General features: G+C 43.9%; 1 protein-coding gene across 2 annotated transcripts in view; it reads right to left on the bottom strand.

The window, feature by feature from the left end:
• LOC129327117 (neurogenic locus notch homolog protein 2-like) overlaps positions 1-22,147 on the bottom strand; it is an 81,068-nt gene that overhangs the window by 24,066 nt on the left and 34,855 nt on the right. For both annotated transcript variants that reach the window (XM_054975558.1, XM_054975557.1), the window contains exons 10-27: positions 20,763-20,876; positions 19,146-19,379; positions 18,804-18,914; positions 18,349-18,541; positions 17,971-18,116; positions 17,004-17,117; positions 15,600-15,719; positions 15,204-15,356; positions 14,313-14,541; positions 12,659-12,860; positions 12,234-12,387; positions 11,405-11,589; positions 9,662-9,794; positions 8,395-8,646; positions 6,660-6,772; positions 5,374-5,900; positions 4,661-4,981; positions 3,591-3,739 (exon numbers count right to left, since the gene is read on the bottom strand). In XM_054975558.1, coding sequence (XP_054831533.1) covers positions 3,591-3,739; positions 4,661-4,981; positions 5,374-5,900; positions 6,660-6,772; positions 8,395-8,646; positions 9,662-9,794; positions 11,405-11,589; positions 12,234-12,387; positions 12,659-12,860; positions 14,313-14,541; positions 15,204-15,356; positions 15,600-15,719; positions 17,004-17,117; positions 17,971-18,116; positions 18,349-18,541; positions 18,804-18,914; positions 19,146-19,379; positions 20,763-20,876 — 3,450 coding nt within the window. The remainder of the gene's footprint in view (positions 1-3,590; positions 3,740-4,660; positions 4,982-5,373; positions 5,901-6,659; positions 6,773-8,394; positions 8,647-9,661; positions 9,795-11,404; positions 11,590-12,233; positions 12,388-12,658; positions 12,861-14,312; positions 14,542-15,203; positions 15,357-15,599; positions 15,720-17,003; positions 17,118-17,970; positions 18,117-18,348; positions 18,542-18,803; positions 18,915-19,145; positions 19,380-20,762; positions 20,877-22,147) is intronic.

Genomic DNA, 22,147 nt, shown 5'->3' with positions numbered 1-22,147 from the left:
GTTTTCCCTATACTGATTTGATGCCCCTAAACTTGAACAGAAATATCTGATTAGGAAAAAAATTAATCAAGTATGGTTAGGGTTAGCTGTGCGAAAAAGTGTGCTTTAAACACCCTATTCAAACATATTTAAAGCTTTATGTGGAAAATATTTTACTGGAATAATGCTTGTAAAAAAATTAAGGCACCATAGCATGTTCTTTCCTTACATTATTTACAGTTAAGAAAATAAGCAGGGAACTCACAAGGATTTGTTGGGGTCATTTCATTTTCTCCAGTATTCTCTTCCTTCTACTATGTTATTTTTCTCTCCTCCTGGTACCCCTATATCCTCTCCCTTTTCCTTGAGTCTTTCTCTCCTTGCTACTTACCAGCCAACCTTTATTTTATCTCCTGCCCCAGTCTTCAGTTTTATTTATTATTTATTTCATTTATACACTGCCTTTCTCCCCACTGGGAACCCAAAGCAACCTACATAATTCTCTTCTCCTCTACTTTATCCTCACAACAACCTTGTGAGGTAGATTAGGTTGAGAGAGAGTGACTGGCCCAAGGTCACCCAGTGACCTTCCATGGCAAAATGGGGATCTGAAGCGGAGTCTCCTACATTCTAGTTTGACACATTAACCATTATAACACACTGACTCTTAAGCTTTCCCTTCTTCCCTCCCCCTGGCAGTTTCTCTCTGGGACAAGTCTGGCCATGGTGCAAAAGCAGCAAGTCCCTCAGGTGAGTTAAGGTGTAGCCTCTGCCAGGCCCAGCCAAATTGCAGAAGTTGTAGAGGCGGCAGTTGCGTGGCATCAAGTTGTCTGGTAGCCACTGCTGCACTTGGGTGAGTTGCGCAAATTGCTTGGTTCAAGTTGCTGGCTGCAATGAATCCTCAAGACCAGGAGTAGACTGGGAGGTCAAAACAGTCCTGGAAAAGCCCTTCTGTTGACTAACAGGAACCAAGGATTGATGGTTGGTGATACTGTTGTGCTTGGCAAACTTCATGTCTTATAGATACAGGTACATTGTGGGGTGTTTTAACCCCTAATGCATCATTTTATTTCAGATTCTTCTGCAAATCTGCAGCTTTTCTCAGGTTTGTAGAAAGACCTGTCCTGTCGGTTCATGGCTCTAGTCACCTGATTTAAGTATCCACAGATGCGGACACATTAAGTTATATTGATGAAAGCAGTAAAACTACTGACACACAAATTTCAGCACAACCCAAGAATTGTGCATGATATGCCATGGACATGGTTGTCTTCTCATCTATTTCAACAAAATGTAACTCTTCCACAGAAGCCACTGGGGCACTTCAACACTTCCATTAGTTTCATATCAGATATAAATCTGATCCAGACCTTTTTGAACCACATTCTCTTTCACCAAACAGTGGTTTTATCAGCAAGCCTACGGGCACAGGAAACTTATCAAATTCTGGGTTTTTTCGCTAATTGTGCTTGTGACTGATTCTCCAGAAGCAAGAGAGTTTGAGAAACAGAAACAAGCTTAGCAGCAGAGTCATTTGTTAATCTGTTACTCCTTTTTGTTGTCTCAATTGAGCTGAAAGCTTTCCAGTTCCATTCACAAGTGTCTTATGCATACCCGTCCAACTTCCACAGCTCAAGAAAGGAACACTGCTATGTCCATGCGGAAAGTGAAACAAAAATTAACCAAATTAAAATTTGGTTTGCTTTCACTGGTAGATAGGGATGCCAAGCTGTTGCCTGGCACCACTTGGGAGCTTTGGGGACGAGGGTGGGGTGGACACAATGTCACACTACATGCCGGTGTCACGACGAGGTGAAAATCCAGATATGACATCAGTGCATTGGCCAAAACCCTGGTTTTCACCCAGATGTGATAATGGCACATAGTGTGACATCATGGCTACCCCCTGTTCTTTCTCTCTTCAACCCAAAAGGCAAGGGAGGGTGTGGGGCCATCCACAGAAGAATGTCCACCCAAAGCTTGCACTTGGCATCCCTAACTGTAGATAAAACAAGAATTTTAACTTTGGTTTTGATTTGACCTGCACAGCCAATCAGGTGAATTCATAAATGGATTTTTATTAGGATCATTTTATGTATCTGTGGGTTTATCCCCCTCCATTTTACAAATCAATAAAACGTGCACACACAGTTTCACACATTTCCTAGGGATAACTGCCTGAAAAAAGTTAACTATAACTTTGCAACAGCATAAAACAATGAATCTTTAGACATGGAAATTTTCTATGGAAAAATTTCCGTGGAAAAATTAAGCACCCACATATCTGGCTAGGGATACAGAGAATGTTCATCAGACTCTATAAAGGAATGGGGCCAAGACTAATGGGACCTCCCAGAACCCCTCCTATGCTCATTAAGACCTGAGAGGAGAGAAGGATGAAGACAACTTTTCTCGCTGCCTTATCTTTTGTTGCTTCTCTTAGTGCCTTTTTCTGTTAAAATCCTCTTTTCCATCCTTAACAACTGCTCACTTTATCCGGATGAATAAATTAGGGTCAAGAAAAGCCCTATCAAAAATAATGGAACAGACTGGGAGGAGAAAAGGGAGATGGGATTGCAGCTGGACCTCTCTCTGGAAAGATTCACTGACTGCCCCATGGGGTCCAACAGTGACTATTCACTGCAGCTAATGAAGATCCTCTTTCTGCTTTGCCACATGCTCTCAAGTCCACCAAAGCCTTGTTTGTGCCTAGGAGTGACACATTCAGGCCCTGACATTGCCAGAGTGTCAGTCTATGGAAGACAGGATACGTTGAAGCTGACTCTAAACCCTTGCAGCAAGAAATCCAGGCTCTTGGGTTTTATTTAGGTATCTTGGCTTCGCCATACATATGTCCATAGGATACACAGAAGCAAACTAAAAGCGTCTGGCTGTACACAGGCTCCTTGTTAAGAATGACGCATTGAGTACATGATACATTATATCTACCCCTCTACATGTTCCCCACCCTCGTAGCCCATCCAGCAGAACCTAATCAGTAGCGGGACGGAAGGAGCTGTCCCAAGGCTGCTGCGGCGAGCCATCCGAGATAAGGGCTCTGCCGTACTGGAATCTGGAAGGCAACAAGGGAACAGGTGCACAAGGCTATTGCAACATATATCTAAAGCTGAGTAACAGTATGGAGGGACTGTGGACAATGGACCTGACACAGAGCCTTGGTGGTGGGGGGAGTAGACTCAGTACCTATTGCCACTGAGGAACAGAGAAAGAGCCCCCAGAGGAAAAAGGATCTCTGCTTACAACACCAGCCCATGGCATTGGAGAGTGAGAGGGTGGTACCATCTAGCTGTGACCTGCACAGCAGTTAGTGCTTCACAAAAGCCACTGGGAAGAGTGCTTGTAGTGTTTCACCATCCTAGAGGCAGACAAGACAGGAGAAGAGAAAGAGACAGGAGGTCTAAGTAACAGCAAGCTCTGGAAGAAAGTTCATGTCACGGAGCAGACAGGATATGCAATTAAATTTGCAATATGCTATCTGTGGAAAGAGTAGAGGGCATAACCCATTCAAGGCATAACCCATTCAAGAGATCCCCTTGTAAAGATACTGCTTTCTCCAACTGTCCCACCCACCCACCAGAAAGTAATTTCACCTTTCACAGACTTGAGGGGATATGGGAACTCCAGGCGCTCAACAGCTGAGAGGGCAGCAAGGTAGTCAGCAGCACTGACTGCATCAGGGAAGCACTTGTCTGAAGCCCGGTAGCAGAGGCGGTTATCGATCTCCAAAGTAACCACAGACCTGGGGGGCGGGCAGTAAATGTTATATGAACTTCCTCTTTGAGCTTCACACTTCTTTGAGCTTTTAGCCACCTCAACAAAATCAACATTCCCAATTCAGCCCCTATTTCACTGACGTCTAGCTTTTCGCATTGATGTTTATTAAGACTTTTTAAGTAAAAGGTTCTTAAGGGGAAATTTTAAATAGCATATCACAGAAAAGATTACTTATCTCAGATTTATCAATCACTTTTAAAGCTCCACTGAATGTGTGTGTCATGATTTCCCATTGCAAAAAGCTTGTTGAGGCTTCCTTTAACTTATTAGAGGTATCCCATTCATTCTAACTACGCTTGCAATGCAGTTGCTTGGCTTTAATTCCAGGTTTTGCGGCTTCCACTGATTACAGAACATCTCAGGAACACCCCCCACACACTTTTTTTTTAAATGGAGTACTCCAGTATCACTGCCTCCAGTATCCTATGAAGGCGATGAATTACACACAATGAAAAGTACTTGGGTGATATCATATCAGAGTTCTTTGAGAATTTGTGGTTCAAAACCCATCTCATTTTGGCAATTTCTCTCTTTCTAACCCCCCTATTTAATCCTAAAACCTCTTTTTTAATTACAAATTTATTAAAATAAACAGGTTACAATCCTAAAACCTCTTCTGGGGTCACTTTTGATTTGTGGCATTTCCTCTGGAATGTCAGATAAATAGCTCAATTCTGTCCTTTCACAGGTATCTTCTTTTGTGAAGACAACTAAGAATAATTTAACTAGACCCCCAAGCCCAATTGCCTTGCGTTGCCACTGAAGGCCCTCCACAAATCCTTCTTGGTGTTTGTTCTTTGAGCCTAAAGAAGAAGACATCACAGCAGCTTGCCTGGTCACCTCTCAAAATGTGTCCTTAAACCTTTGGCTCATCTGTTTTACTCACCCAATAATCTCTCGCTCCAGCTCCCGGCGGTGTCGACCACCTGACCCATAGTACGGCTTAATCATGTAGTTGCCATTCTCATCAAGGCGGAAGCGCAAGGAAGTTCTCAAGATGGCACTAAGCTTCTGGAGGAAGATGGTGCTTGTGCGCAGCAGCTGGTCAGGGTGTAGCAACACAGTGATGACCAACACACCATTAGCCAAGTTCTCAGGCACTTCCTTGGCACAGTCTAACCCATCCCAGCCACATTCTTCGTTGTTACAGCCCTGGTCACAACGCCCATCAGCAAAGTGGTCCGAGCAATATTTCTCATAAACGGGGCTGTGGAAGAGAAAGATGGAAATGTATCACTCCTGAGCCAAAGCTATCCTGTCCTAAGCCACAGTACAGTCCGCTTGTGCATTGTCTGTGAGGCGGCACAACAAGACACTGTGGGTCTGCAAAAGGAGTCCTTCTACAAAAATTCCACAAAGCTAACTACAGAAACTCAACCATTTTTTAGTTGAGAGTTGAGTCTCAAGAAACATCAGTGACTTCCCAGAAGGAAATTAGGCTTGTGTACTACACCCCCAAAACACATATAAAGAGTGTGTCCCATTTTGTTAACCAAAGGTAAGACCCAACATTCTATGGCAATTCTTTACTTAAGCTACATAGGTACAATATATACAGCCAGGGCCTTCCCCATCTCAGGCTAGAGAGCAGTAACTCACTTGCAAGTGTGATAACGTGTCTTGCAGTCAAAGTTGTCATAGAGGCACTCAACACTATTGCAGAGCTCATCACACTGGCTGTTGTTGAAGAACTGCCAACACTGACGAATCTTGCACTGCTTCCAGGGGTCATCAACCAACAAAGAACAGTCGCCCCCATCCCAGTGACAGGCTGGGGTGTTGCACATTTTGTCACAATAGGAATCCCCAGCCCTTGCAGCACATTCCTCCAGGGGGCAATGGGGTTCAGGGGGCATGCGTGGACTCTGGCAACGGGAGCCAGTGAAGTCACCGATACAAATGCACTGGAAGTAGGGAGGCCTAGAAATCTCATGGCAGGCAGCCCCATTTTGGCAGGGCAAGCCAGCACAGCTACTGTTGGCACGGAGGCGGCAGTCAGGTCCAGCCCACCCAGGAGAGCAGAAGCAGCGAGCACCCAGCTGTGTGGTCCGGCAGCTGCCACCATTGAAGCAGAAAAGTTCCCGGCAGGAGAGCATGCTGCGTTCACAGTTGATACCTGAATAGCTCTGGGGAAGGACAATGCTTAGGGTTAAAACAGGAAGCCAGTCAAGCTCAAAAACCTCTTCCATCACTGACCTAGCAACAGAAATTGCTAACATAACCTTCTTACAATGGTCAGCCTGGTAAGAAAACTCTTCTTTCCTCAACAAGCCCTTGTACCTGTGTCTTAGTTCAGAAAGGAGAACTTATATTCCCAGCACTTATAAACGGGATTCTTCTTCTAGGCTCACCAGCATAGTATCTCTTTATCCCTTTAGAAATGCCATTTTTGCTGCCTTTTGTAAGGAACTGTTGTGTAGAGCGCAAATACACCAGCCCTTCTGCTTCTATTTGCATGCTCGAAGAGTAGCAAGACAGTAAGATGAGGTCATAATGTAGACAAAGCTGGTCCATGGCTCTGATCCTTAATTTATTCCTCATATGTTATACCTCCCAGTACTCTATTTCTGTATCTTGTCACCAGCTCTCCAGATCTGCTGCCCATAATCCTGCCCTTGAGACTGGTGAGGTTATAACTCTAGCTCCCCTCTTCCTATCACATGACTTCCTGTTATATAGTTGCAGCTCAATGGTTCCCATGCTCAGTGGATCCCAGATCTTGAATGATCTTCCAAGCAGGTACTGAAAACTATTAACCTTGCATCAAATCTGCTATGTGGGTCCCCCACGAACCTTGTCATTATTACCCTGGCCTAACTCCATAAATTAACGTCTTGTGATGAACTGATCTCTTGTTCTGCATACTTGTGCTACATGACACTTACCGGGAGGCAGTGGCAGGTATATCCTAGAGGCAAATTAACTGCCAGTTTACACTGCCCACCATTCTGGCAAGGCTGAGACTCACACACATTCACAATGTTCTTGCAGTGGCGGCCTGAGGAGAAGAAATACAGAGCATCAATGGTGGAGACTTGCCAATAAACTCTCTTTCCTTCTGCACACACTACATCAAAAGCATGGCAAAGAACACCACCACCTTGCCATGCTGCATCTTAATACCCACTCTTGTAGTTGGCAGATTCTCCTTTCACATAATGGCCAAAGTCCACCTTTTCTTACATTTATTACCCTCTTGCATATTCTTCTTATATGAAGCCCAACTTAAGTCACACATTCAAGACCAAGGGGACAATTCCTTTGCTCCTTGTCCAGCTTGTACAAACACAGCTGAACAGCCATACTCTCTTGCCTGACCTACCTATTACAAGGTTACCTGGTTATATGAAGAAAGGCTCCCCTAATTGTAATGACCATAAGAATATAGTTACGGACAACTGTAAAACACACTAAGCGAGATTCTAGATGAAAACAGATAAGCTGAAGCTGTGAATAACGTTGCAATGCTGTAATAATTATGTTAGTTTATTTATTTTATTTATTCCAAATTTCTATTCCTCCCTCCCTACGAGCGGGCTCAGGGCGGATAACAACATATTAAAATACAATAAAAATTCATCTACATTAAAACATCAGTGTATTTCTATTAACACACATTTAAAACAGGATAGTGGACAGTTGCAAAAAATGTTTTAAAAAGTATAGCAAGTTGAATTCCTACCCAGGACAAAGAATGCAATGCATCCATTGCAAGAAGATTAACAGGATGGCATACAATATCATTTTGGTGCTATGGACCAGTTTTATTATAAGAGACAGACTAAATGGAAAAGCAAATAAACCACACAGGATGTGCAAAGATCAAAGAAACTTCGGTTTTACAGTAATTCATTTCACAGAAGCAGTAGCTGGTCATGAAAAATATGAAAGGCAGAACAATTCAAATAGCATCTTCCAAGCAGACACATATGTTAATCTCCTTCCATTATACTGAGATAAACGGGTCACACTCAAAACCTTGTCTAGGCAACCAAGTCATAGCTGGCATCCTGGTATGATTCAGTCTGTTGCTGCAACAATTAAACTCTAGAGTAACAAGAACTTTATTCTACCACGGTTCCCTTAACAGAAAACCCAGATACTCGTTCTGGAGCTGCTTGCTAAACCAAATCTGTTTTTTTTTAAAAAAAGATTACAGACAGTAATAAGTATAGATGCAGAGGAGTTAGCCGTGTTAGTCTGTGGTAGCAAAATCAAAAAGAGTCCAGTAGCACCTTTAAGACTAACCAATTTTATTGTAGCATAAGCTTTCGAGAATCAAGTTCTCTTCATCAGATGCATGGTTCAGAGACTGGTCAGTCTCTGAACTATGCATCTGACGAAGAGAACTTGATTCTCGAAAGCTTATGCTACAATAAAATTGGTTAGTCTTAAAGGTGCTACTGGACTCTTTTTGATTTTGCTACCACAGACTAACACGGCTAATAAGTATGCCACAGCTTAAGAATAATCGCCATAAAGTCTTCACAAACGTAACGATTTTACCCAATATACTCTTCCTCCTACCACGCTCACCATTGTAGTCCACCTCACATTTTCTTCCCTGAATCCTGCACATATTACACCTCATTTGCACATTTCAATTTTTCATATACTCACCAGTATAACCTGGCTTGCAAATGCACTGGTAATCACTGGCCTCCTGTACACAGTCAAGTGTATTGCGTGGGAGGCAGTGGTTTGACTGGCACTCATTTATGTCCCCCTCACAGCGCTCGCCCGTAAAGCCTGGGGGGCAGCTGCATCCGTAGCCACCCACTCGGTCCACGCACGTCCCATTGTTGAGGCATTTGGGGACCCGGCTGCTAGGATTCACAGCGCAATCATCCTCATTTATTTCACACAGGACACCTAGGATGACAATAAAGTCATCACACCAAAATCTTACAATCTAGAAAGCCCAAGCCATTTCCTCCCATCCAACTGCCTCCCTGGAAAGGCAGACAAACCAAAACAAACCAACCCCATCCCTTTATGAATGGATTACAGATTCTTCTTCCACTACCTGCCCTACAAGAACTAATTCTGAGACTGTATCCCTTCAGAAGTTGCCTTGGGCAAGCCCGTTTTCTCTAACCTGTGCCTTAAGGGAAAATCCAGAGCTCTTCCCCCTGATAACTCAAGAAGAACGTCTACTCAGAACCTAACTAGAAGAGACACTGGGAAATATGTCATCAGATCTTCCCAGAATGTTTTTCTTAAGTCAGGCAGTATCTATGCTGGGCCCCATCTCAGATGGAAGTAGTGGTGGCGGCTTTCATGTTTGCAAAGCATTGCAGATCAAAACCAACAGCCACCGCCATCCACTCCCACACACATTGTTATTAACCCTGAAATAGAAGAAAGACAGGTAAAGAAAGGATGCCTTCCAAGGCAAACAACTGCAGGAGGAGGGATTTGTTTTGACTGACGATACCATTAATCCCTCTCTTAGCCTGAGCCACTGGATTTGAATATTGTGTTTATTTATTTAGACATTTATACTCCTTCTATCCAATGGGACTCACAGCTGTTTACAACATTGTTCTTCCCGCTGCTATTTTCTCCACACAACTACCACCTTGTGAATGAGGTTAGGTTGAGAGAGGGTGTTGATCCCAGGGCAATGCAGCAAGTGTCCCTGGAAGAGTGGGGATTTGAATCTGGGTCTCCCAGATCCCAGTCTGGCACTATAACCACTACACTACACTGGCTTTCTACTCTAGGAACATCTGATCAAAGATCTCCCGTTTAGAGTTTAACAATGCCTTCATCAGTAGAATCCAAAGCTGCTTCCCTTATTCTGGCACTGTCCTAAAATGCGGAATAAAAAATACACACTTTCCATAGCAGAGATCTCCTTACTTAGGTGCCAGTAAGCACTTACCCAGAGTCCCTGGAGGGCAAGAACAAATGTAGCGGCCAATAAGGTCAATGCAAGTCCCGCCATTCTGACAGGGGTGTGACTGGCACTCATCAATATCATATTCACAATTTTCCCCTTTAAAGCCGAGTGGGCACTGGGGTAAAAGAGAAAGAGACAAGTGAAAAAGACAAGTAGGACTCTGAAGTCAGATTTCTGAAAGGAATCTATTAAAATAACGTTTCTTCAAAATACTTAAGAACAGGTAAAAATAATACTAATTCATAAGGTTAGGAAAGATCTTTCAAGTCTTATCCTGTTTCTTTAATAAATTTATGCTTATTCAGGTTAAAATAAAATCATACCAAGGTATGTGTATACTGGTCTACTTTTATAAAGGCAAGGAAAAGATCAAATTCCATAGAGAAAACATTAAAATCTTTTTGAATGCGGTACCGATTTCTTTAATTTTAGCTACAACTTTAAAAAATGAGTGAGTATCCATCCCCCTTTGGTGAGAAGTTTTCCTCAGTGGCTTAAAATAGGAAAAACTTGTTATGACTACAAGATGGAACTGTTTGCAAGTACCACTTGTATTTGTTCCAGTAACAGAATTTCTGGCAAGAGCAAGAAGGCCATTTTGAGTAAAAGGGGATTCGGATGAAGAAAATATCAAAACAATCCATTACATAGATGACATCATGATTTTCGCTATCAACTCATTAAAATCTACAGAGAGATTACTGCATATAACTGCAGCTTATAGCATGGTTTCAAGAAATAAGGTAAAAAACAATAAATTAGAACAATTAAGAATTCAAAATCCAAAACGAAGTGCACATATACTACTAGAGGACCACAGAAGAGATGAATAAAAACCTCATTCATTGTTTTAACACTGCCCTGGATTAAGAAGGGAAATATTGGACTTGGATCCTTCAACCCAGATACAATTTTTTTTGTCTTAATGAATTGTTCTTTTTTAAGGTGAAAACAATGTTTTTAACCATCCAAGAAAAGATGACAGAATGCTAGATAACACTGAAATCTGTGAGAAAGAGGATGGCCAACAGTCCCTGTTTTGCTAATAACTGCATTAATGTCTCCTTTTCCAACAGAAATTCAAGCGTATTTAAGAATTGTTATTACAATTTGATCTGGAGATGTAAAAAGCACAACTAGCCCAATTTATCATTTATTTGAAGGGATTTTACCCATGTTTTACAACGTTGTTATGAGTCTGAATGTCCAAGTACAGCTGTACAAAGCTAAAACAATATTGTATTTTGATAGTGAGTTGCCAAAGATATGAAATTATGAAAGGGTTTTAACCGAGAGAAACCTAGCAAGCAAATGAGTCTCTTTAATCTTAGATTAAGTGTTTCTTATCTCTTATGCAGATTGAATTGGTTTTAAACAAGAAAAATATGTTTATCATGTAAATGAGAATGATTGTAAGCATATTGGTCCAATCCAGATTGCAGCAGGGACAGAAAAATTGAGAAAAATAAAGGTATCGTATCACTGGTGTTTGACTCAATGAAAGAAATGGCCAAATAATTGTATTACTGAAAAAACAGAGAAATGAAATATTGCCAATTTAAAACTCCCCTCTCCCCACACAAATGTATCATTTTTCATTGGCCAGCCTGCAAATTGGAACAATTATAATAGTGAAACAAGGCCAATGAACCTAACTCCCCTTCTAGCACTTTGGCAAGAAGCCAGGAGCCCTGGCCTATTACAGCCCCGTGAGTCCTTCCTTACCTCACAAACGTAGCCTCCAACAAAACTGCGACAGGTGCCCCCATTCCGACACAGGCTGTGTTGGCAGTGATTAACTTCACTCTCACAGTAGCTTCCCGTGTAGCTCTTTTTGCAAATGCAATAGTGAGTATTACCAGCATCCACACAACGGCCACCATAATGACACACCTGCTCCTTGGTCACACCTATCCCACAGAAAAGAGAATTACACACTTCATGTCCAACCACATACTTTGCACTTTGCTTCCACAGAAATAATGGAATATGTCACTAAGAACAGGCTGGAAGGAGACAAGCAGTACGGTAAGCTGCAGGGGGAAATACCCCGTCTCTTGCTGCAAGTCCTTTGTCCTCAGTACTATAAACAATTCCCTATCCAAAGTAAAACGAAAAGAAATTATTTCCTTCAGTAAATGTTTCCCAGGCTTCAATGCAGAGACTATTCTCTGTATACTTCTTGCTGCTGTGAATGCAGAAGCATTCATGGGGCAAGAGAGCAGCCGCACAGCAGATTTTCCAAACTGTTCTTTGCCTCAGGCCTGTGTGGCTGAGCATTTGGGCATTTTTTAAAAATATTATTAGAGGACTAAAGACTCAAGAACACTGACCCACCATCACCAAAGGCACAATCAGTGTTGCTTCCTATCTTGTTCACCTCTACAAGAGGGTGCAAACTGATGATGGTAGAGGGGAAGGGGGGGAGACTCTGGGTAGATCCACATGTTCAAGCTTGCTGCATACAGGGAACCCAAGGTAAGATTAACATGCATGAGACCTTTTTAGCACAGGCCTTTGATTTTATTCGCCCAAGAGCAGAGGGCACTCTTACCTCTGTTTCTAGCCACTACTTCACAAGAAACATTTGGGATGTCACAGTAACGACCAGTCCAGCCTCCCGGGCAGTCACAAGACAACATAGTGCCTCTCTGTATGCAGCGGCCTCCATTCTGACAAGGGGAAGGACTACACAAATCAAGCAGAGTCTGGGGTAGCAGGAGAAAGCAAGAGAGTCAGGGGCAGAACCCATGGTAAAAAAAACCCACCCTGCCCCTACCATTAGAGAAACTCAGGCCCCTTCCCACTCCATCCACACTGCAGGCTTCTGTACTATGTCTCCCATGCTCCCCCACGATTGGGACCACAGCCCATCCAGCCCAAAGAGACCAGGGTGTCTTAAAGATGTTAAAGTAAAACAAGAAAGACCGACATTCTAAATAACCTGCATCCCCTTCCAATGAAGCTTGTTACAGTCACCTGACACTGAGGACCTGTGTAGCCCTGAGGGCAGACACAGCGATAGGACTGCACACCATCCTGGCACACGCCACCATTGAGGCAAGGCTGAGACTGGCATTCATTGATCTCATGCTGGCAGTGGGAGCCTGTAAAGCCAGCAAGGCAGTGGCACGTGTACGAATTCACTCCATCCTTGCATGTGCCACCATTGAAACAGGAGCTGCCAATACATGGGCAAGAAAATCAGAAGTCAAGAAAACAATGAGACTACCCACCTTGGCCTTCATCTATCACAGGCTAACATATCCCCGCTAGCAAGTGTTTAGCTAAACACACTATGTAGTGATTATCACTAAGAACTATCTTAGGGAAGTTTTGATCTGAAAGTGGCAACTGTTGGAAGAACCCTTTAACATCGCCCATCTCACATCCCCTGAAACTCCTATAGATTGTTTTCCATGATCGGTCACCACACAGACACCCCAGCTTGCTCAATACAGGGGCATTATTTCCAACCGGACTGTTTGGTCAAAACTGATAGCCAGCATAACTTTCAATCTGCATCTCGGTATTCTTTTAGTATCTAATGGCACTGCAGACTCAGGACATGCCTACATAAACACTTAATTCAGTATAGTTACCTTGTGCTGTTTTTTGCTAAAAGAGGCATAAAAAAGAGGAAACGATAGAAGTATAAACTTTTTTTTAAAAAAGAGGTCTTTATATACTCCGGACTCATTTCTTTACACATATATTACTAGAATGGGGCCCACTCCACCTCTTGCCACAGTGTCATTGTCCCCAAGTTCCTTTTTTTCTTAAATATCATGTTTCTTACCTCTGTCTCCACATGACTTCATTAAACTCAATGCTCCTTAAGAGAGACATGTGGGGAATGCACACTTGCATCCAAAGCATGAGAACAGTGCAACGTAACCCCCACAAGGTACTTTGTGGCTCTGTCCTTTGGAATGGTCCTTGTGCCATTCTGCCAGTTGGCCCTGCTAAGCAACCTGCCAGGGCACAGAACAAGCCACTTTCCCAGGCTGCGCTTGCAATGCACTCAGGGCCACCTGGTCCCACGTGAACCTACTCGACCGTCCTCAGGGGCCCTGCTTTGGGTGCCCCCACCATCTGAGATTAGGCACATGTGGCAACCTGGGAAAGGGCATTCTCAGCTGTGACATCGAACCTTTGGAGCTCCCTCCCAGGGAGATTCACCTGTGTCCCTCTATCGTTGTCTTCCACCAGCAGGTGAAGACTTGTTTGTTTTGTTTGGCATTTCCTCACTAACTCTTATTAATCTTCTTCCCTGTTCAGGTGTCTTTCTGTGTTTATATTTTTATCATATTATGTTTAATATATGCTATATATGTGCTTTTTAATGTCTGAAGAGTTTTAATGTTCAGCACCTCAGGGACTCCAAACTGAGGGGGAAGGTGGCATAGAAATGTTTTAAATAAATAAGACTAACCAAGTTTATTGTAGCATAAGCTTTCAAGAACCACAGCTCTCTTCGTCAGATGCCTCTGTGGTTCTCGAAAGCTTATGCTACAATAAAATTGGTTAGTTTAAAGGTGCTACTGGACTCTTTGCTATTTTGCAACTACAGACTAACATGGCTAACTCTTCTGGTTAAATAAATAAATCATCTCGGTGCAGTTTGGCTCACCTGTCAGTGCAGTCCTGCACATTGTGCTCACAGTGTAAACCAGCCCAGCCTGGTGCACAAGTACAAGTGTAGCTGTTGACATAATCTGTACAGGTGGCCTCATTGTGGCAAGGGTTGCTCAGGCACTCGTTGATCTCACTGGCACAGTGCAGGCCTGTGAAGCCGGGCAGGCAGGTGCACTTGAAGGAGCTGATGCCGTCCTGGCAGGAGCCTCCGTTCAAGCAAGGATCTGTTGGCAGGGGAAAGCATATTCAAAGTGATCTGGGTAAGCTGTCTACAAGCAACTCCTAATACAAACAAGTTAAGTTCTTTGTCTCTGGCAATTCTATACATTAAAAATTACATACACAAAGAGAGTCTGGAAGTCAAGAGTGAGGAGGCAAGCTACTGAAATCCCATAAGCAATGAGCACAGAACATAAAAAGACATTTCCAAATTTCATTTAAATTAATAGTATATGACATTTAAGCCCCAATGTGACTTACACCCGCCTAACCTATTCTTCATCGCAGGCTCTCTCAACAAATCTCACAACCATACCATTTCTAGCCAAAATAAAATCCAAAACTTGTAACCAGTTCATGCTTGTACAAAATAAACAAGCTTGCGCAAAATCTTACTAGTTTATAACCATTTAACTTTAATTAAAATTCAACTACAACCAACCAATGCACAGACCAGAAGAAAACAATCTTTTGCAAGATTAATAGACTTGGAATCCAGCTTGGAAAGTCAGATGACTGTATTTCCCATCCCATTAATTTTGGCACAACATTTCCTACTGAACTACTGCCCAGTTTTCCTTGCAATATAGTCTTAACAAAATAGTCAGCAGTAGCTTCAACAGTAGTTCTCAATCCAATGTCCCCTCTTGTTCCTCAGTGAACTCACTAGGTGTGCAGTCATCAACATCTATCTCGCAGTTGGTGCCAGTGTAGCCAGGTCGGCATGCACATCTGTAACTGCCAAGTGTGTTGGTGCAAGTGCCCCGGTTTCGACACGGGTTCTGGTCACACTCGTTAATGTCTTTGTGGCATCGCTGCCCTATTGAGATAAGGAAAAAAATTACAGTTTTTTAAATTTTACTTCTGCAACTTCTGTACCACAATTCCATCCAGTGCCAGCCCAGATAGTATATACAATTTGAGGTTTCATTGCTATAAGTGATGCACAAAAACTACCACTATTATTACAAAACTAAAATATTGAACAAGTATGTAGACAAATAGAGTTGAACTCCCAAATATGGAGGAGGGAAAGAGGAAAGGGGTGCACACTTTACAGCACCTTGCCAGCCTGGTGCACAACCGCAGGTAAAACCCTCGTAGTCAGGTGTGTGGTCACAGACACCATTGTTCTCACATGGATTGGGGAAACAGGGAGCCAGCACATTCTCGCAGTTCCGGCCTGTAGGGAGAAAGACAGGCCCACTATGTAATATAGGTTTCCACTTGCCCATCAGCCAGAACCAAATATTCCCAGTTAGTAATATTCATTCAAAAGTACATACATATGAAGTTCAACAGCACAAAACCTAGCCGCATGCTAGTATCAACAGGAATTCTGCTTTGACACAATTCAAGGGCTTTTCCAAACAGTTTATAGAGCAATAAATGCTAAATTGTTGTACAAGATCCAAATGCCTTTCCTCAATTAAGCACTTCCATTTGTGCCACATTTTCCCCAGCACACAAACAACAATAGACTGCTCCTTGGAAAATGCAGCTCTTTCCTCATCAGTGGATGCCACTGTAATCTGCAATATAATGTTGCCAAATGACACAGAAACGTATTGAATGGTCTGTGACGTCATTGATGGGAATGGGTGATTCAGGGTTCTGCCGCATCCCTGTTGCAGTCAGCACTCAGCCTGCACAGAGAACGGACCTTTATCGCTCATTTACTCTCAACATGATTCTTGAGACTTTGCTTTGATGCTAGTTAGTTTCAGTTTCTCTCTGAGCACTTCCCCTCTCAGACACCTGAACACACATTAACCTTGATGGGAAAAGAAACAGCAGCACAAGTACTTTCTCTTCTCTCTTATGAGAAGCCCTGTTCTCACAGCACTGCCTTTCAGTCAGAACCTGCAGAACTAACCCACAAATGGCAAAAACGCCAGAATACCAGCAAAGGCCCTGCAAAATAGCCATCCATATAGAATGGTCGCCGTTCATCGGTTCTCCCTTTCCCACTTACAGTTCTGGAAGGAGGCCACCTACCCAGCCAAGGTGGGCTTGGTTCCTTTGCTTGTTTACCTTCCTTCAAGGTTCTTTTTTATTTCAACAGGTTAGTCACAGGTTATACTGAACAAATATGAAAAATCTCTCACGTTAAGAAAGTCAACTGTCCTAACTTCTAGCAACACAATGATATAATTACAATAAAATCTATGAACAGACCCATCGCAGTTACAACAGAGACCACTAACTTATTGTTACGACACAACTGTTCATAATAAAGTTTAGCTACAAAGAGAGCAAAATACGGTGCTCCACGCATGAGTTTTAAATTGCATTTTGTTTGGTTTTGCTTAGATCAACATTTAAATCACGATTCAGCATGAAGAATGGATCCACTTTTCAGGCAGGGTTTTTTATTGATACCACTACACTGGAATTTTTTTTTTTTAGCAAACCCCAGGCACATCCCACCTGACCACCAACTCCACCACAGGAAACTTTCACTTACCAGTGTAAGGCAAGTCACAGAGGCAGGCATAGTTGGCAATACCATCAATGCAGGTACCCTTATTGAGACAGGGGTTGGAGGCACAGTCATTTATGTTGGTTTGGCAATAAGTCCCTACAGAAGAGAGGGAGAAAAATCTTAGGGCCCCAGTAAGCACAGAGAGCCAAGGTCAGGGGCGTTCCACCAGCTTTTGATGCAGAAAAAGCTGAAATCTTTACAAAAAATACACTGGTGGGGTTAAACCCTCCCAATTGACAGAAGCAGCACCTGTCGCTTTAAGAAAGGAATTTGCACAATGGCTGTTACTAAGCAATCACAACAGCATTGCCAGCCTTCAAGCCTGATTTCTGTCAATAAAAGGCAGGGGGAGTAGGGACAGGGAGGGCTCATTGGGGCCAGGCCTGACAGCAACCACCCAGTCATTTGCTACCATGGATCTTGCATAACTCAACCAAGCCTGGCTGCTTGGCTACTGTTCAGCAGCAACCAACCCATGATAGCTGGAATGGTGTAGTGGTTAGAGTTTCAGATTAGGATCTGGAGAGGCTACGCTGGTTTTCAGGAATAGGAAAGAGAAAATAGTGGGGGAGGAAGAAATGAGTTGCCCCCTGCCAAGTTCTTGTGGGTCCCTGCTTGTTCCTTCTTCCTAATCCCATGTAAAAAATGTGAACACAAAATTCAAAGTGCAAATGCCTGCCATTCATTTTAGAACTAAATAATGATCAAACATGCAGGGCTATGAATGTTAAAGGGATGGCATAGTTACGAACAGCAGGCCAAGTATGAACCAGAAGGGTTGGGATCATCACATGGGTAGTAGTAGTAGTAGTAGTAGTAGTAGTAGTAGTAGTAGTAGTAGTAGTAGTAGTAGTAGTAGTAGTAGTACCCTGGAGTAGAAGAACACTAGATGGAACTTAGGTGTGACATAAGGTTCAGGAATAGGCATGAAAGATGCAGGTGAGCATACCCTGGAAGCCCTCTTTACACTTGCAACGATAGCCATTGACATAGTCAGTGCAAGTGCCTCCATGCTGGCATGGATTTGATTCGCACTCGTTGCGGTTCACGTCACAGTTGGTGCCTGCCCAGCCTGGCTCACACTCACATCTGTAGCTATAAAGAAAGGCAGGAGAAAGCACAGGACTGAAATTTCTTATAAATTCCAAAAATCTCTACCTACTGTTTACCCAAGCCCATTTGACTGGCCTATAAGGACTGGCTTAACAATCTCTTGTCTTCACAGCTGTTTCAAGATAACAGCAGGAGATCATCCTGCCTACTGCAGGTCCAGCAGCCCATCTGAAAGTCATCCTGCTGTGAAACACACTCTGGGGACCAGCCTTACCCATTGATGTCATCGTGGCACATGCCATGCACACAGGGGCTGCTGCTGCACTCGTCCACTTCTGAATAGCAATGTGGATCGTGGAAACCCTCAGGGCAGAGACAAGAGAAGCCATCTTCACCATCCACACAGGTGCCACCGTTCTTGCAGGGATTGGATGCACATTCATTGATCTCTACGTTGCACAAGGGACCTAAAGGAGATTGGGGACTGCTCAGCCATGGAACAGCAAAGGGCGACTTTCTCTGCTCTGAAGGCAGTTGGACCAGCATAACTTTGCCTCTTACGCCAGACCTATGCTCGGTTCCCATTTGAGCAGCACCACCTCGAGTTCTGCCTTACATGCAAGTTCAAATATGACACTGCTTCTTGAGCAAGCGCTGCAAATGTTGAACCACGCTCTCCTCTCTGCTTCCTCTCTCCACCCCCATCAATAAACTCTAACCAGCCATCACCTGTGAAGCCTGGCTTGCAGATGCAGTCATAACGGTTGATGCCGTCACGGCAGATGCCATAATCACAGGGGTTGCTGGCACAGTCGTCGAAGTTCATCTCACAGTTCACACCTTAGGGAGAAAGACACATCAGAAGCCTGGGCAACACTACAGGCACATCATCAGAATCCTCCACGGGAGAGAGGGAACTCCTTCCTGCAAGGTGTGCTGAGCTGACCATGGAAGAGAACACTAGGAAGGGGAGGTTGCCATGGCTCATCATCTACCGCCTGGCAATGCGGCACGTACTGCAATGATCCGCAACAGATAGGACACAACCAAAAAGAAGAAACGATGTCCTACCTGAGGTTCCTGGCTGGCAGTGGCACAAGTATTTATTGACCAAATCAATGCACTTGCCACCGTGCTGACAGGGATTGCTGTGGCATTCATTGATCTGGTTCTCACAACGGTAACCGGTGTAACCAGCTGCACATATGCAGGTGAAGCTTGCGATACCATCCACACACAAGCCATGGTGACAGGGATCTGGTGAGCAGTCATCGATGTTCCTCTCACACAGAGGCCCCTCAAAACCTGCGCAGGGAAAGCAGCATCAGTATGGTTCAAAGCAATCTGCACACCCAGGACACCAGGAAAGGTCCGCTCCTCCATTTTTCAAAAGACAAGATCCACTGATCCACATAATCCCAAAGTCTGCTGTTTCAGATGCTGCCTCTCTGAAAAGATGTGTCCAAACACCTAAATTGAGTCCGCCAAATGTATGTCTTCTTTCTAATATTTTTTTGTCCTGGATTACTTTACAAACTTTTTGTTAAGAGACTTGAAGTTTCCAAAGATTGATAGCAAATTGTCGGACAAAAAGCAAAACAGATACTGATCTATAACTTGTCAGATAAAAGAAACTCTTCACTCTTATCAAACCAGTCAGGAAGAGTAATTAAGAAACTTGTCTGAAACACTACCTCAGTCACTGAACAGTCTTGTCAACACCCTTAGCTTTCCCTCCCCTCAAGGGTACATTCAGACATACATAGTTTCTATGGACCCATACCCTCACCTTTTTGGCCAGACTTGTAATCTTCTTCAGAGAGAGGTGCTCAAAATCAACCATTTTTCCTGCTTCCAGGAGAAGCCAGACATGCAAACTGGTTGTTTTACCTTGTGACAACCCCCTCCCCCACATCTGTACATATCCCTAAACTGTGGTTGCATGTAGGGTTTTTTTACAGTCAGTTCGATAATATTACTATGCAGAATTCTGCCTTCTAACCTTGAACTGAACTTGGATATGGAAAAGAAAATGGAAAGCCTGCAAGTACTAACTTGCTCATCCTTGGGATCAGGAATACAGAAGCCTCACCCAGTGCCGAAACCAAATAAAAGAGATGAATGGTCATGAATCAGGCTCTGCCCACCTACTACTTTCCCTCATGCTTCAGATATCCTTCCCTGAAAAGTACTCAAGCAAAGGCTTGGGAAAGGATCATGGCCGACAAAGCCTGAGCTTTTTATGGCTAGACCAAGCATGCCTTTTAAGAAAGTCAGGTGTTAAGGAGGATTTAGGCAAAGCTTCCCATTGCTGTGTCAGGATCTAACAGTTCTTGGACACACATCACCACACAATTTTCTCCTCGCTCGAATCGGCTTCATTCCACCAGTACAGGAGGAGATTGCCAGACACGTGATTTGACACATAAAGCTGCCTTATAGAGAGTCAAACCACTGATTCGTATAGCTCACTCTTGTTTGCTCTGACTGTCAGAGGTTTTCCAGGGCCTTCGGCAGAGGATCCAAAAACTTGTTACCTGAGATATTTTAGTAGGAGATGCTGGAGATTATGCAAAGAAGCTTCTGCATGCAAAGCATGTGCTCTATCACTGGGCTCTAGCACCATCCCTAAGCTACAGTCCTGTCTTCGTGTATCAAATACCATAAATTACTACACCCCCAAGTCACCTTCTGTACAACGGCACTCATAGGCATTGGGCCGATCCACGCACTTGGCACCGTTCTGGCAGGGTGTACTGGCGCACTCATCAATGTCAATCTGGCACATAGAACCGGAGAAGCCTGAATTCAGAGAGAGAAAAGAGGAATAAACATATAAAATGGACCAATGAAACAACAAATGTGCACCAATTCTGACAAGGTTTACATACATACCCCACCTAGCCCAATACGGGGGGTGGAAACAGCCTGCTGACAAGTATGGAAACACTGCTACTATTTATCCACTTTGATACACAAAATCCAGAACCATCTGTACCATATGTACAAAGGAGCTGCTGAGTGGGTCAGTACTGTTCTAGAAATACTGCCTCTATAGCTATCCCTGTTTCCCCAGCTGGGCTCCTCATAGGACTATGTAAGAAAAACCAATGAACTCAGAAGCCCCCAGCTGTTACCAAAAGAGAAAAGCAGTTTGAAGACGAGACAAGTACAGTCTGGGGGGGAAAAACCTAACTAGGCTGGCAAAAGGGCTGGTGCATGTCCAGGCAAAGTGTCCAAAATAGGTACGTGGCTAGACCAAGCCTGGCATAAAATTGACACTTTGGGCTGGAACCTCCAGCTACAGGGAAGAAAAGTGGGCTCACACCGGCAGGAAGAATTCTGTGGAACAGATAACCCCTCAAGCTCCAGCTGGCTTGCACAGCTCAGCCCTACCACCAGAGCCCATAGCAAGGGCTGTCAATGCTCCCTCCCCACTCTCCACAGGGGGCTTTGCGGTGTCTGCCCCACATGTAAATTGGGTTCAGGGGCCTGTGTGACAGCCTGGGGAACAAAGATGCCATTGTCCCGGCTCCCACACAGCACGCTATAGGCCTGTCTGTCAATCAACCCTAGAAGCTAGTGAATGGAGGACAGGGCCCCCCACCCGCTCAGTAGCAGAGAGGCTGGGCAGGGCCTGGGGAATGAACTGAATGCACCTCCTAAGGCCTCGGCTGTGTCCCAAACACCAACAACTGCACGCCAGACTTCTAGCTCTGCAAACGACTCCTCAGCAAACTTCCCCACAATGCAAGGGATGAGAGGAAGCACAAGGGGCAGTGTGAGCATATGAAAATGACTTCACAAGTCTGTTACGAGGCTCAGATTCAGCACACCCTGCTGAGTTCATGCCAGAGGCAGACACACCCTGACTTCAAGAGAAAAAAAAATGGGTGGGAAGAAAGAATAGAAATTAGGCTCCCTACAAAAGGGCAGATCTTTCCCGACCTTCTAAAAGTGAAGACTGGATGAGCTTCAGGTGTGTATACACCCTGCCTTATACACATGCACAACACACACGCATACACACACAAAACACAACACTTTCAGGCAAGTAGGGTTCAAGCTTACCC

The sequence above is a fragment of the Eublepharis macularius genome, chromosome 4 (genome assembly GCF_028583425.1).
Source record: "Eublepharis macularius isolate TG4126 chromosome 4, MPM_Emac_v1.0, whole genome shotgun sequence".
Classification (NCBI taxonomy): Eukaryota; Metazoa; Chordata; class Lepidosauria; order Squamata; family Eublepharidae; genus Eublepharis; species Eublepharis macularius.
The sequence above is the reverse complement of the archived record's forward strand: the minus strand, read 5'-3'. Positions and strand labels throughout refer to the sequence as shown.